The sequence below is a fragment of the Rhinolophus hipposideros genome, assembly GCF_964194185.1.
Source record: "Rhinolophus hipposideros genome assembly, chromosome: 12".
Lineage (NCBI taxonomy): Eukaryota > Metazoa > Chordata > Mammalia > Chiroptera > Rhinolophidae > Rhinolophus > Rhinolophus hipposideros.
This window is the reverse complement of record NC_138058.1, coordinates 11,210,209-11,224,861: the sequence shown is the minus strand read 5'-3', so window position 1 is coordinate 11,224,861 and position 14,653 is coordinate 11,210,209. Positions and strand designations below refer to the sequence as shown.

General features: G+C 43.2%; 3 protein-coding genes across 5 annotated transcripts in view; 2 read left to right on the top strand and 1 right to left on the bottom strand.

The window, feature by feature from the left end:
* The first annotated feature begins 3,280 nt into the window (after positions 1–3,280).
* Positions 3,281–10,076, top strand: LIPT1 (lipoyltransferase 1). 3 transcript variants are annotated; one of them, XM_081069560.1, is made up of 3 exons: positions 3,281–3,671; positions 8,724–8,793; positions 8,889–10,076. In XM_081069560.1, exons 2-3 carry the CDS (start codon positions 8,735–8,737, stop codon positions 10,009–10,011), a joined length of 1,182 nt encoding a protein of 393 aa, XP_080925686.1. In that variant the 5' UTR covers positions 3,281–3,671; positions 8,724–8,734; the 3' UTR covers positions 10,012–10,076. The 3 variants fall into 3 exon arrangements, with proteins under 3 accessions (XP_080925686.1, XP_080925687.1, XP_080925688.1); XM_081069561.1 differs by lacking the exon at positions 8,724–8,793 and having other exon boundaries at positions 3,290–3,394; XM_081069562.1 differs by lacking the exon at positions 8,724–8,793 and having other exon boundaries at positions 3,566–3,671.
* The window catches only part of MRPL30 (mitochondrial ribosomal protein L30), a 38,114-nt gene continuing 27,109 nt past the window's right edge, over positions 3,649–14,653 (top strand). Inside the window, exon 1 of the mRNA XM_081069572.1 lies at positions 3,649–3,671. The gene's annotated coding sequence lies outside the window, so the exon portion shown is untranslated. The remainder of the gene's footprint in view (positions 3,672–14,653) is intronic.
* LOC308505753 (double homeobox protein A-like) lies at positions 13,905–14,507 on the bottom strand (the record flags this gene model as incomplete). Its single annotated transcript, XM_081068436.1, has 1 exon — positions 13,905–14,507. The coding sequence occupies one exon, from the start codon at positions 14,505–14,507 to the stop codon at positions 13,905–13,907; it is 603 nt and encodes a 200-aa protein (XP_080924562.1).

Sequence of the window (14,653 nt, the reverse complement as noted above, 5' to 3'; positions counted from 1 at the left end):
AAAAATCTAAAGTTTGAAGTCGTAAACAGAAAGGGTGTTTAAAGCCATGGGAATGAATGAGATTGCTTAAGGTGAATGTATAGTTTCAGATAAAGTCCTGAGGAACTCCAACATTTCAAAGCCGGTCAGCACAGGGGAAGCTGGCAAGACTGGTTTTATCCTCCAAGACTGTCCAACCGGACATTTCATACCTAGTTGTGTTAGATGCTGAATTTGGGATGATCCTTTGTTAGGTGTGATGCCCCATGCACTGCAGGATGTCAAATGTAGCAGCACACCCCAGTCACTGAGACAATAAAAAACGCAAACATTAATTACCCTCATTGAGAGCCACTGCTGCTAAGACATCAGAAAATTGGGATCCCCAAATCCCATCCAAGCCATACATTAGGCAGCACTCCTGGGAAGGGAAATTCACAAAGTCTTCCTGGAAGGGATGGAATGGAACAAGTTTAATCAAGACAACAGCCTCACTTAGGTGTTTGTTTGTTGGGAGAATTCTACAAATGGAATCCTAAAGTGGGCACTTTCAAAGTTCTGTTGTTTTTGATAATAAAGTAAAACTCCCATATAAAAATAATGTAGAAATAAGCATGGAAGGAAACTTTAAATTCCACATCTCCATAAAATAAGGGTAACTAGACCTATAATACATGCATTGGTGTTGTATCTAATGGTGTTGTCATTGATGCTAATAATAATAGCTATCATTTATTGAGCGGGTGTGTGACTGTTTTCACTGAGATTGCCTAGAAGCTGCCTGAGACAGGGATTCAGGTCCACATGATTTTGGGGAAAAGCCTGTCAAGGGATGAGGAAAGCAAGATAGAGAAGCAGAAGTCAACTAAGGATAAAGACTCAGGTAAATTCTTGCCCCAATCCACAGGGAGCTCTGGAGAGTTCACACTCCAAAGTTGTCCCACAGAGGCAAGGGGACTATTGTACCCTCATACCAGTCAGGCACTGGTTGCCCACCACTAAGCCAAAGTGGGAGCGGGGCAGGGAGGTAGTGTGAACCACTCAGGTGTCTCTGGGCATGACAGCTTCTACACTCACAGCAGCTGGAGAATGAATGCATGGATTAAGAGTAAAGGGGGCCTGGGTGGGGGCACTAACTAACAGTCTTTATGACAATACCAGACACCTAACATATTATTTTCCGTTTATTTTAAAACAATCTGAAATTTACAGAAAAGTTGCAAGTATAGTACTAGTACCTTTCCCTTACCACCCCCACCCCACAACCATTTGAGAGTAAGTCGCTGACCTAATTCTCCGTCGCCCCTGAATACTTTTTTCAAATGATTTAAATAATTTCATTTTTAATTGAGATATAATTGACGTGTGACATTGTATTTCATGTGTACAAAATGATTTTACATATGTACATACTGCAAAATGATTACAATAAGTTTAGTCAACATCCATCACCACACAGTTACCAACTTGTTTTCTTAGGATGAGAACTTTTAAGATCCAGTCTCTTAGCAACTTTCAAATATACAATATTGTTAACTCTAGTCACCATGCTATGTATTATTGCATCCCAAGAAGTTATCTATAACCTGAAGCTTGTACCTTTTGACCCCCTTCACCCATTTTGTCCATCCCCCAAAAAGCATTTTTGACTGAATAATGGACATAGAAGCCATGTTCGAATAGGTTGAAAAATGAATGGGAAGTAAGGAAGTGGATACAGGATGGGTAGCAACTTTTTGAAGAAGCTCAGCTCTGAAGGGGAGTAGACAGGATAAAAGGCGGAAAGAGAAATTAGGTCACTAGAGGATTGTGAAGATGAGATGGAGTTCATATTTGAGTGTCAGTGGACGAAGGTTCCCTTGAAGAAGCTGAAGAAGTAGGAGAGAGGGGGTATGAATCACCAAAGAAGAGAAGTCTCAGAGCACAGAGGAAATGGGAGTCTCGAAAACCACCTTAGTGTGAAATTGGGGGGGAAAAACTGTACCATCTCAGATTTCAGAGAAATAGAATATAGAAAGATGTAACATAAGCAGAGGGCAAAAGTATTGTGTGGCTATTTTCAATGACTACTAGGGATATTCCTATCGGGACTAACTCAGCAGAATCCATTCCCATCTGTATAACACCAGGAAGAGTACGGGATTCAGAGTGACTTCAATCAAAAGGGGAATCCATAAATGAGGCGTCCTTGTGTCTTTGCGGTAGCTTTACATGGAGCCCTGGCTATTTACTGTCTCAGCATCACCAAACTGTGAACACGGGGCGCTTCCTTCTGGGAGATGTAAGACTTGGTGGTTTTTAATCGAACTGAAGGAAAGACTGATTTCCGTGGAAGGCTGAAAACGAGGACCCCAAATTCTTTGGTATCCTCCTATCGAGAGGTGGGGTCCACCGCTCCACCCCTTAACGCTGGGCTGCCTTTGCTGTTGCTTTGGGGACTAGAATGGGCCTGACCTACCAGTTCCAGGGCCAGGCCCGAAGTGACGCGCCCCAGCAGCCAGCCAGCACCAACTGTCAGGGGCGTGAACGAGGCCATGCTGGGCTTCCCCGCTCGGCCACCCCTTGCTGACCGAAGCCGCAGGCGTTAAGCCCCCGTCAGACCAGCAGAGGGCTCACCCAACCTGCCCATACACTCGTCAGAAATAATAAAACCATTTTAAGCCGCTGATGTTGGCGGCAGTCTGTGACACACAATAGTTACCGGAAACTCCGGCTGGCTGGGGAACTGCCCAGCTGGCTCAGCCACGAGGATTTTCTTGTCAGCGGCAACGAGGGGCGCCCCAAGTGGTAACGTTCATTGGCCTCCGTGCGTGTGTTTGCTGACCCACTCCTTCCCACCCGTGGGAAACACCCGCCGTGACTCTTTTAAATGCAACCTGTCTTTTGAAACTGATTGGTTTCCTCCCCTCCCCAGTGCAGTGATCTCGCCCTTTGGACTGTGAAGAGAAGATAGGTAAAGACCCCAAACGTGCAGTGACAGTTCTTGCTGGCTCTCGGGCCTCGCCGGTGTCCCGACGGCCCCGGGTTTGGGGGCGGACTCCCCCAGACTCGCTGCACCGAGTGCGCCCTCCAGCCTGACACGGCCGCCCCTCCTACCTCCGCCCCGGTGACCGTCAGGTCTGTGCTGTCACTTAGGGAGCGTCCATCCGAACTGGGGGGCTCTAGGGCTTTCGGTCGTCCGGCGCGTCCCTGCCTCTACTCGGGTTCGGCCCTGACTCGGCCGCTGGGAAGGACCCTCAGGCTTCCCGCGGGCGCCCGGGGCGGCCGGGGCCCCGCCTCCTCGCGCCACTTCCGGGGCGGTGCCGGGGAGGGGGCGGGGACTAGCTGCGCGCGCAGCCTGCGGGGCCCGGGGGTCCCACGCGTCCTCGTTCCCCACGAGCACGCTCGCGGCTGTGGGCGCTACGGAAAGCAGCAGGTGGGTGACGCCAGTGTCGGCCTCCGGGGCGCGGCGGGCTGGGGCGGGCGGGGGCCGGGGCGGTCTCCGCGCGCTGGTGCTGGCGGCGCCGCAGTTCGCGCTCAGCGTCTGGGAGGACGCAGCACCACGCAGGGACCGGTTTCTCCCCGACACCGGACAGTAGTAGTTAAAACGTGCTGCGTGCCGGCTGTGTGCGCGCCCAGACAGAGCCGAAAAGGCGAAGTCAAACGTACATAGGACCGTCATTACACGCTGTCGGAGCTGGCAAAATAACACGGTAAGCATTTTTGAAGGGGCTGGGCCTGCCTAGGTGGATAAGGTGGGATTGTGTTACTTTTTGCTTTCTTTTCGGTGGTGAAGGAGCATGTTTGGCAGTGCCACGTGGTGGTAGCTACGTGTCCCCTAAAACAGGGAAATAAAATTGCCCTCTGATGAAAAACTATAAAATTCATCATGACGAGGTGAGAAGAGATCTGCAAAGTTAAATAAACGAAATGGTACCAGGCCTTCAAGACTCATTGACTATATCCTGACAAGGAAACAAAGACGACTACCATTCAGCTGGAGGGCCGATCTGTTACTGAAGCGTGGAATAAAAGAGAGGGGCACCTGTCCCGCAGGAATCCAGGCCGCCTCCAGGAGAGACAGGATGTCCTCGTGTTAATAGCAGGACCTCTCCAGGACCCAGAGTTTAAGAAAGTGGGTTCCTCGGGGCTTATCCCATCAGATATCGAAATCATATAACTCAATCCTTTCCTTCAGATTCCGAATTCACCAAGCAAATATGATAAATTGGACAGGCTGAGCTGAATACCCAGTTGAGAGCCTACAGTTCTCTTTGTAAACTAATAAACTGGCATTCGGGTTTTTTCAGATATCCTTTTGTTTCCCCGCTCAGATTCTTCTCATCTTTCAGGGCTCAGTTGATATGTTACATCCTCACAGGGGCCTATTTCTTTATGTATTCAGGTGCCTACAGTTTCTGTCACATAGTAGGCACTCAGCCTAACTTCCTGGGCTCTGTCAGTCTTTGCTCAAATATCACTTTTTTTAGTGAAGCATAGCCTAACAACCCTGTTTAAAATTGCAGCCTAGTTCCTCTTAAATACCCATTTCCAGGCTCTCCTTTTTCTTTCTCCTGGAGTCTTGACCTGTATCTGCTTCATTGATGAATCCCACATGCCCAGAACAATGCCTGTCATGTAGTAGATGCAAGATTTGTTGAAGTAATAACCTTTGTTGTGTTTCATTCACACTGTATACACAATGCCAAGATGAATAGAGGTATTTTCATCACTATTAATGAATTGATTTCATTCTGGAACTCTAACAAGATCGTGTTTTTGACCAGTCATTATCTTGCACTATTGTTAATTATCAAGGTAAATGTCTGTTTGATGTGTATTACTTAGGAATCTTTACACTTTCCTATTAAGCTTCAGGGCGAATTCATGTCATACAACAGGAACAGTGTGAGAATAGAGATGGAAAGGCAGGAACTCCATAACAGTTAATGTGATATGTGGCAGGCATTAGCACTTATTGCATGTCAACCCATTTAATTCTCTCAACCATTCTGTGAGGTAAGAACATTTTATAAATAAGGCAATTGAAGTAGCTCGAGGTTAAACTACTCACCTATGGTTATTACTGTGTTTTCCTGAAAATAAGACCTAGCCAATCAGTTCTAATGCGTCTTTTGGAGCAAAATTAATATAAGACCCGGTCTTATTTTACTATAATATAAGACCGAGTCTTATATAATATAATCTAATCTAAGACCAGGTCTTATATTAAGTTTTGCTCCAAAGGACGCATTTGAGCTGATTATCCGGCTAGGTCTTATTTTCAAGGAAACAGGGTAGTAAGTGGCAGAGCCAGGATTAAAACTTAAGCTCTGTAAGTGACTATAGTTAACTATATGTGTTATATATTTGGAATTTGCTGAGAGATCTTAAAAGATCCTAGCACAAGGAAAAAGAATTTGTAACATTAAACTTACTGTAATAATCATTTTGCAATATATACATACATCAAATCATTATGTTGCACACCTTAAATTAATACAATGATATATCTCAAAACGGTTAAGTTGTTAACCACTTGCTATCCTGCCACAATCTGCATATGCAGATAAGAGTCAGAGCCTTAACCTTAGGGAAGGGTGTTTCACAAGACCTTTGAGAATGTCCAAATCCACAGACACCATTCAGCATGTTAGCATCTATCACGCCTGTCCCTTACTGTGTTTCCTTCGGGTCACAGTGGAAAAGATCCTGTCTGCTGTCAGGGCTGCCTCTCTCCCTCCCTGCATTCGATGCCAACACCACCACTGTGTCAGGGACCTCCCTTCGCCAGTGTTGCCCTTGCTCCCTCTCCTGACTTACCAGGATCTAAACATGCTCAGTTCTCTTGCATTTTAACTCCTCTCCTAATTCCACATTTCCTTCTAACTACTGTCCCTAGCTTTTCCACTTTGGAACTAGAATGGACTCATTGTCTCCACTTCACTCAACACATATAGTTCTTGCCAAGATCACTAAGAGTCTTGGTGCTATTAACTCAAATCGATCATTCCCAGCCCTCATCTTGGTCTGTCTTCAGCATTTGGCATTGTTAACCCGCTTGTCTCCTTGAAGCTTCTATAATACCGTATTTTAAAACTGCTTCCTTTTGATTCCGTTTCTTTGGGGAGCTCTCCCTCTTTCTTCTGCATATCCCTTAAAGGTGTCTGCTCTTCAGGGTTCTAAGGCTCTCATGTCTTCTTACTGAACCCTCTTTGGACAATCCAGTCCCCTCCATGGCCTGAGTTACCATCTATTCAGCTCTGCACCACTGGCTGCTGGATAACCACAGACTCTCAAGTTCAACACAGTCAAAATGAATTAATTATCTTCACCCCATACCTCCTCTCCCTATGAAATCTGTCTTAGGAAATATCACCTCTTTTCCACCCATTTGCCAGGCCAGAAATGGGGCATCATATTAATAAAAGAGCTAACATACTGTGTACTATCCATGAGCCAGGCACTTTTATAAGCACTTTACATGTATTTGCTCAATTTAATCCGGGTATGAGTCCTGTCATTCCCCAAATATGACAGATAAAGTATCTGAGGCACAGAAAGTCCAACTCATCTGCCTTAGGTCAGTTAGGTGGTAAGACGCAGAACTGCGATTTGAATGCTGGCGCTCGGGTTTGAGCTTGTAATCATTATACTATAAAGGACATAACCTTTGACTTCTTTCTCTCCTCATTCAACCATTTACCAAGTATTGTAGATTTTCCCTGCTTCGATCTCTAGGTGATGTCTCTAAAGTATAAATCTGCTCTTTCCGCTTCCTAAAACTCTTCAGCATCTCCTCCAGGGCCCTCAGGGTAAAGGTAAGCATTTAACTTGGATTTTGAGTCTCTTCATAATCTGATCTCTACTCCTGCCTCCTTATCTCTTGAAATTCCCCATTCTTGCTCAAAGTTTAGGTACCAGCCAATGGAATTAAATTCTTTGACTTCTTTGAACAGGTCATTTTTCCCTCCAAGCTATTGCACTTCGTTGTAAATACTTTTCCTTACCTCTTTTATGTCTCAGCTTCACTGTGACTTCCACTAATTAGAGACAGAGCCAGAGATGGCCTCTAATGTACTTACCCTATCACAGTATTTATGACACAACTTTAATTATCTTCCTTACTTGCTTCTTAGTATCTTCCACTAGATTGTGAGTGCCTGGAAAGCAAAGACCACTCTACGACCTTACTATCTGTCTGCTGCCCAGGTTCTGGCCCTCGTTATCTCTAGCTGCACAACTGCATTAGTCTACTAACTTGTCTCCTTGCCCCAATCCAGCTTCTCTTTAATCAGTGCTCAGCACTGCTGGCTTAACCCCTGCCTGCTTTAAACATTTCCAGTAGATCCTGGCTACTTTTAGAAAAAGTCCAAGTGTTTTAGAATTACATGAATTTGTCTCCTCCGCTTCTCTATTCCCTTATTACTTTGTGCCTAGTAGGCACTCCATAAGTAGTTGTTGAGTGAATGAGGGACTACTATCAGAATCATCTAAATACAGCCAAGAGCAAAGAGAATGCAAAGAAGTTCAGGCTGGCCGCAAAGGCTTCCTAAGGCCACGTAGCCGTGGAATTCAGTGGAGCTAGAAGACTGGGAGTGTGAGCCTGTCCCTGAGGAGGGAGTCCCCAAAACATGCCATCCTGTTAGATGACTCTGTCTTTGCATGTGCCTGGGACATGTTAACCCCATGGACTCGGTAAACACCAGACCCAGTTCAAGTACCCCTTCCTCTATTAAATCTCTCCTGACCTTTCCAGACAAAGTGTAAACTGGTTCAATTTTTCTGTAGCATAATTTATCAAAATATATCAAGTGATGAAAATGTGAAAACTCTTTAACCTAGGAATTGTGCTTCTAGGACTTAACACTACAAGAATTTGGCGTACTTATGGACTTTAGTAACCCATTCTATTCCAGTTCTTTAATCATAAGAAAAAATTATGATTATCCTAAGAAACAGAATTGGAACAGGAGGGTTTCTTTACGACCATAACTAATCAAAATACTTCATTAGTATAGCTAGTATTTTCAGCCTTTTGCCACCTTATATTTCATCAGCACTATTAACAAAATGTGTCAAGTGTCCAAACGTAATAAAATTGTTCATAGCCTTCCCATCTAACCTGCTACTGTGATTGCCTCTACCGCTGTCCTCAGGGGATCCATCCTAATTTAATATTGACCTAAATAAAATATTTATGCTACTAAATATTTTTAAATAAATCACATCTCAAAGTCAAATAGGAATTATTTTAGAGGTAGTATAAGGACATACTTAAAACTTTCCACAGAGATGTTCATGAATACATTGTTGGTATCACAATAAAGCTAGAAACAACCTTCAATTACAAACTGAGTCAACTGTGGTGTATCTGACAGTGGAATATTACACAACATAAAAGCTGATGCAAAAATAGAAAAATAGACTTCATGTTGAATTAAGTAATGGTATGGTTCCACTTTTTGGAACCATAAACACATGCACAGAAAAATTGGAGACACGCCAAATTGTCAATTGTGATGTTCTCCAGGTGGTGGTGCTATGGATTGTTTTATTTTGCTTTTTTTGCTTATCTATATTTTCTCATTTTTCTCAATGACCATGTATTACCCTGTGAATTCAAAAGAATTGGTTTGGCGTTGAGATACATTACATAATGTATTTGCAGATTTATTGTTTGAAAAATCTGTTCCCTGATTCTATTTCAACTGAAATTATTGGAGGTTTGTCTCCATTTATTTCCTTTGAATACTGTGTTGTAGAATTGCTATAGATGAATGATAAAGCTAAAAGTCAAGAAAAGCAACTGTACTGGATACTTAAGAGAATTAGGTAAGTTTGGATTAAGTAACCAAGAACTGATAACTAGAAAATAGAATTCAACTTTCCTTTTCTCAATTAATGTGTTTGTCTTCCATTTCTAAAAGCATGCTGATCCCATTTTCAAGGAAGAATTGCTTCCGGTTACTTTGTAACCTCAAGGTCCCAGCAGCTGGCTTTAAAAGCACAGTAAAAAGTGGGCTCATTTTACAGTCGATTTCCAATGATGTTTACCAAAATCTGGCTGTAGAAGACTGGATCCATGACCACATGAATCTAGAAGGCAAGCCGGTTCTGTTCTTCTGGAGAAATTCTCCCTCTGTTGTAATTGGTCGGCATCAGAACCCTTGGCAGGAATGTAACCTGAACCTGATGAGAGAAGCAGGTGTAAAACTGGCTCGGAGAAGAAGTGGAGGAGGCACCGTCTACCATGATATGGGTAATATCAACTTGACGTTTTTTACAACCAAGAAAAAGTATGATAGGATGGAAAATCTAAAATTAGTTGTCAGAGCTCTGAATGCTGTCCAACCCCAACTGGACGTGCAGCCTACGAAAAGATTTGACCTTTTACTTGATGGACAGTTTAAAATCTCGGGCACAGCTTCTAAGATTGGCCGGACTACTGCTTATCACCACTGCACTTTGTTATGTAGTACGGATAGGACCCTCTTGTCGTCTTTGCTCAAGAGCCCCTACCAAGGGATCAGGAGCAATGCGACTGCTAGCATACCTTCCTTAGTAAAAAATCTTCTGGAAAGCGATCCCACTCTGACCTGTGAAGTACTGATTGATGCTATTGCTGCAGAGTACGCTGCTTATCATCAGATTGACAACCGCATCAGCTTAATAAACCCAACAGACGAGACACTGTTTCCTGGAATCAACAGAAAAGCCGGAGACCTGCAAACCTGGGAGTGGATCTATGGCAAAACTCCAAAGTTCAGTATAAACACTTCCTTTAATGTGCTCCATGGACAGTCACACTTGGAAGTTAAAGTATTAATAGATGTAAAGAATGGGAGAATTGAACTCTGTAACATTGAAGCACCTGATCATTGGTTGCCCCTGGAAATATGTGACAAATTAAATTCAAGTTTTATTGGCAGTAAGTTTTGCCCAATTGAAACTACTGTGCTAACAAATATATTATGTAGAACATATCCAGAAGATGATTATCTACACAGCAGATGGAATATTCTCTGTGAAAATATTAAGGGAATAATGTGATTCAAGTAAATTTCTTAATATTGACAGTTTCAGTGAGAAAATAAAATTTTTCAATGTGTGTTGTATGTCTCTTAAAATGAAAAAGGCCTGGTCTCTTTCAGTAACGTCTTCCCATGTGAAAGTGTCTTATCACCTTTCCCTGTCCGTATTTTCCACTGACCTCTAGGATACTCTCTCTTTCTGCACTGATTTTACTACCTGGCGTGCATTTATAGTTCAGCTCCTTCCTGTTACCATCTTGGGGATGTATTGTAAACACTCTGACCTCAGACTTCTTTTTCTTACCTGTGTGAAATATAACCCAGGCTTCTTGCCACCTCTGATACCTGAAACTCTAAAATTCTCCCTTTAGTTATATTTTCATATCCTTCCATCCTCCCACTAAATCAAGTCTATTGCACTTAGTTGTTAAGCCCTTAACTCTTCCCTAATCTCATTTCATCTCCCTTCCTACTGTAGCCAGAATCATTTTAAGTCTACTGCTCTTACCATCATTCTCATTTGCCCCTCTCTCGACCTACCGTAGCCCCTTTTTGTTTTATTCCAACAATTGGTTTTTTACTCTTATGCCCAGGTGGCAGGCAATGCTGGAAGAAAATTCACACAATCATGCAGATTAACCCAATTTCATATTTACAATTTCCAACTTACATTTCTTCTTTCTGTTGGTGTCAGATTCAACTCATCTGTGTGGACTCCCCCTCGTTCTTCAAAGGCCTTATCTCTAAATGTTTCCACTCTTCTTAAGCTCAGAATCCCACTACTCTTAATCTTGTCACAAACCTTGACTCATAATTTGAGAGCAGAGGCTTTTAGAAATGAGCTCCTTTAATCCCGCCCCATGTTCTCGATTTCAACATTTCTTATCTCATTCAATCTCACAAAGAAATACATCCTTTTTCCTGAGAGCCAATCCCTCTATGGTACCCTAGATTTTTGTCCTCCAGTCTGTTGGGGCTTTGTACCATCAAATATTTATCTTCTTTATCTAGCATTTTCTCTCGACTTTCACCAGATCCCTACCCCCAGTTAATGAACATGGTCATGTCTCCCTTTTCCTAAAAACTCTCCTGCTCAAGGTTTTATTGTTTCTGTCCATCTCTCCATTGACAAACTTCTTCAAAGAGTAACATCAGCTCCCACCACTTCCTGTCTACAGTTCAATCTCATACCCTTCTCTTACTCCCACAGTGTTTATAGTTTACCAAGTGCCAGATCCTTTGCTAGTTGTTGGATGTCCATGGTAAGTGAAAGAGACATAGTCACTGACTCAGGAATTGACAGCTTTGTATAGTGACTTTCAAACTTTTAAAACTAGAAGAAAATGCATATTTTATACTGTGTACCAGCACACGTACATTACCTACACTTTAAAAAGTTTCACAATACAATGCTTTTACTTAATTTGATACCTTATATTCAATTTTGTTTAAAATTAATTTTATGACCCGTTAATAGGTCCAGACCTGAGTTTAAAAAACTCAAGTCTAGTAGGGAAAGTAGACAAAGAAATCAGTAAATAATTACAAAATGAGAAAAGTCCAGGTAGTTAGTTACAACATAATAATAGGGGCTACCTACCTACAGGTATCAGGGAGACAACTTTGAGACTGAGACCTGAAGAATGAGAAGAAAGCAGCCACGCAAAGTGGAGAATATCCCAGGTCTTATCAATTATCTATTGCCACAGAACAAACCACTCCAAAACTTGGTGGCTTAAAATAGTCATTTATCACCATGTACCCTGCCCTCGAGCACCACCTGCTCAGGGAGTTCAAGGTACTCCCTCATTGATTGGATTATTCTATCCTGCAGGGCCCAGTAAGGGCGATCTCCCTGGTCAGGTAGGACCCTGGAAATCAATAGAGGAGGTACAACAAATTCTTACGGAGTCAGGAATGATACAAGCCAATTATACCCATCTTTGAAGGCCCTTATTGCGCTAGTCACTGCAGGATTGAATCCACTCTGCCCCCAGTACCAGGTTTTGGGACACCGATATCCATGCTGAGCCCAGTTGTGGGACATTTATGATGTTGGGCAGTCCATTGCTGACCTGGGGAAATTGACGAATCCCGGGAACGGGTAGAGACTATGGAAAAGACCGAAGACAGAAAACTCGAGAAGCCAAAAGCCTATCCCAATTGACTGTAAAAGGTCCAGGGAAAGTAACCAAGCAGCAAATGTGGTTTGCCCCATAGTTGGGCCCCCACGACCCAACATTGTGTTGGTTGGCCTGTGGAAAGCCTTAAAACCTGAACAACAGTTCAGACCTCCTACCACCCCTGGCTCTACCACCCCTAGGACCCCACTTGTGCCAGCATAGGCCTCAGAGATATAGTCCTATTGGGGTGGATGCTGACCTGCGTATAGGATGCAGGCAATGATTACCTCCAGGTGAGTGCCATTGGGGGTGATCAGAGGCCCCAAGTTGAGCTTGCCATTCACTGGTCCTCCAGAAATAAGCAAAAGGTGACAGTTCTGGTTGATACTGGAGCCAAATTCACTCTGATACGTGGTAACCCTCAAGTTTTCTGGGCCCCTCAGCACCATCGATGGTTGCAGAAGGGAAATGGTTATGGTCAGGAAGGTCCCTTTGACACTGCAGATTGGGCGTTCTCCTCCACAAGAATGTAAATAAGTTTTTTATCTTTCCAATACCAGAGAACACATGGGGTATTGATATCCTACAAGGTCAAACTGCAAACCTCCACTGGTGAATTCCACCTCTGGGTTAGAGTAATCAAACCAGTGCTGAGGGGAAATGCCCCCTGGGATCCAGAAATTCACCACTTCCTGGAACAGTGGTAAGTGTCAAACATTATAAATTGCCGGAGTGGGAGTTAAGGAAATAGGAGAAGTTATCTGAGAACTGCACCCAGTGAGTATTGTACACCTGCCCTTACTGCTTTCAACAGCCTCATGTAGGCTCCAAGTCAGGGTTCTAACTATGCCTTGATTTGTGTGGACACCACACCTGGCTTAGCCCAAGTCTTCCCTGTCATACCAACCAGACTGCTACTGTTAGGGGATTAGAGAAGCTAAGTATAATGTTCAGATGTCCTCATCAGACAGTGATTATGGGTCAGTTCAAAGGTCATAGTGTACAAGACTGGGCAAAAGAACATGACACTGAGTGGAGGTTCCATCTCCCCTATAATCCGCAGGCAACAGGGTTGGTAGAAAGGAAGAATGGAATATTAAAGCCACAGATGAAATTATAGGTAAGACCACCTTGGCTGGGTAGACAGAATGAAGTACTGACGGGGATTTAATACATTTGAGTCATCAACCAGTAGGGCCTGTTGCCCCTTATGCCAGACTGGGGACTCCTGAGTTGAAGTGTCAATAGGTGGTGAGGAAATGGGGGAATAAACACAAAAACTATATAGAGAACTTCAAGAAGTTTGTTCATGAAGAACAAAGAAATAGGGTGATACCTGGTTGGGGGTGTGTGTACAGGAGGGAACAGTGCTGTAGAGAGGTTGGGAGATTGCTCAAAGGACCAAGTCCTCGGTGAGGCTAAAGGAGGTGAGGTCAAGTTCACTTGCTGAAAATGTCGCTACCTTCCTTGTACATTAGGACTAATAACTTTTCTGTAACAAATTTGAACTCATAGGTTTTTAAACTTTTTTTTTTTACTTAAAAATGATATGAATGAGTTTATTTTCATTTTCTTTGACATCTGCTAAAGTGTGGAGCCAGGCTCCGTTGGATAGGGCTGTGTGGTGCCTTGTATCTGTCTGCCTCCTGAAGTTCTGTTTACCATCTCCAGAAGGCTCAGCTTCTCAAGAAGCTGACAGTATATTTAGAAGGGTATGTTCCCAGGATGAGAGATTTGGAGCCCAGGCTGATGACATCAAATTTATCTCTTGGTCCATTCTGTTCTGGCTTCAGAGAAATAAGACGGCTGTTAACGAGATTGGTGCCATTTGGTGTGATTTCTGTACCTTGAACTCCCATGTCTCAGAGATTTCGTTCCTGGTCTTGTATCTGTTGTAAGAGCTCACCACGTTCTCTTTTTTCTGTACGTGGAACCTAGATCTTTGATTTTGAAACCAAATTTGGACTCTTGACTCTGGAACCCCAATTTGCTTAGCAAGTTGCTCTCTGGAATCAATCCCAGGATAAGGGTTGTTTGTAAATGCTGTGATGAGGGTATGTAATTGGGAGGAAGTATAGTTGGTAATACACCGTCTATCTTCTCTACCATGAATCTTCTCTTCAGGGTGATCTTGGTCTTGGCTTGCTTCTAAGTCCTTCTCAGGTTCTAATCTTTTCTGAACTCGGTGCCTTGCTCGATTCTGAAACCAAATTTGGATTCTAGACTCTTCAGTGTTGATTTCTAAAGCAAGCTTTTGTTTGGTAGCATAACCTGGGTAAGGTGTTTGATTGAATGCTTTGATGAGGATATTCAACTGGTCTTCTGTGAATTTGGTGCGGCTTCGTCTATGATTCCTTGCTGTGATCTTGTTTGGAGAGTTGTTTTGGGCCATGTTGTAATAGTCTTGAAGCTTTTAACCGGGATGGTTTTTAAACTTTTTTATGGTTCCCTTTACTCGTTTTAAATATCTAATAATCAACGCTCTTGCTCTTGTATTTTCCTTGGTAAGTGCTGGGTTTTGTGTTGTGCTTAAGAACA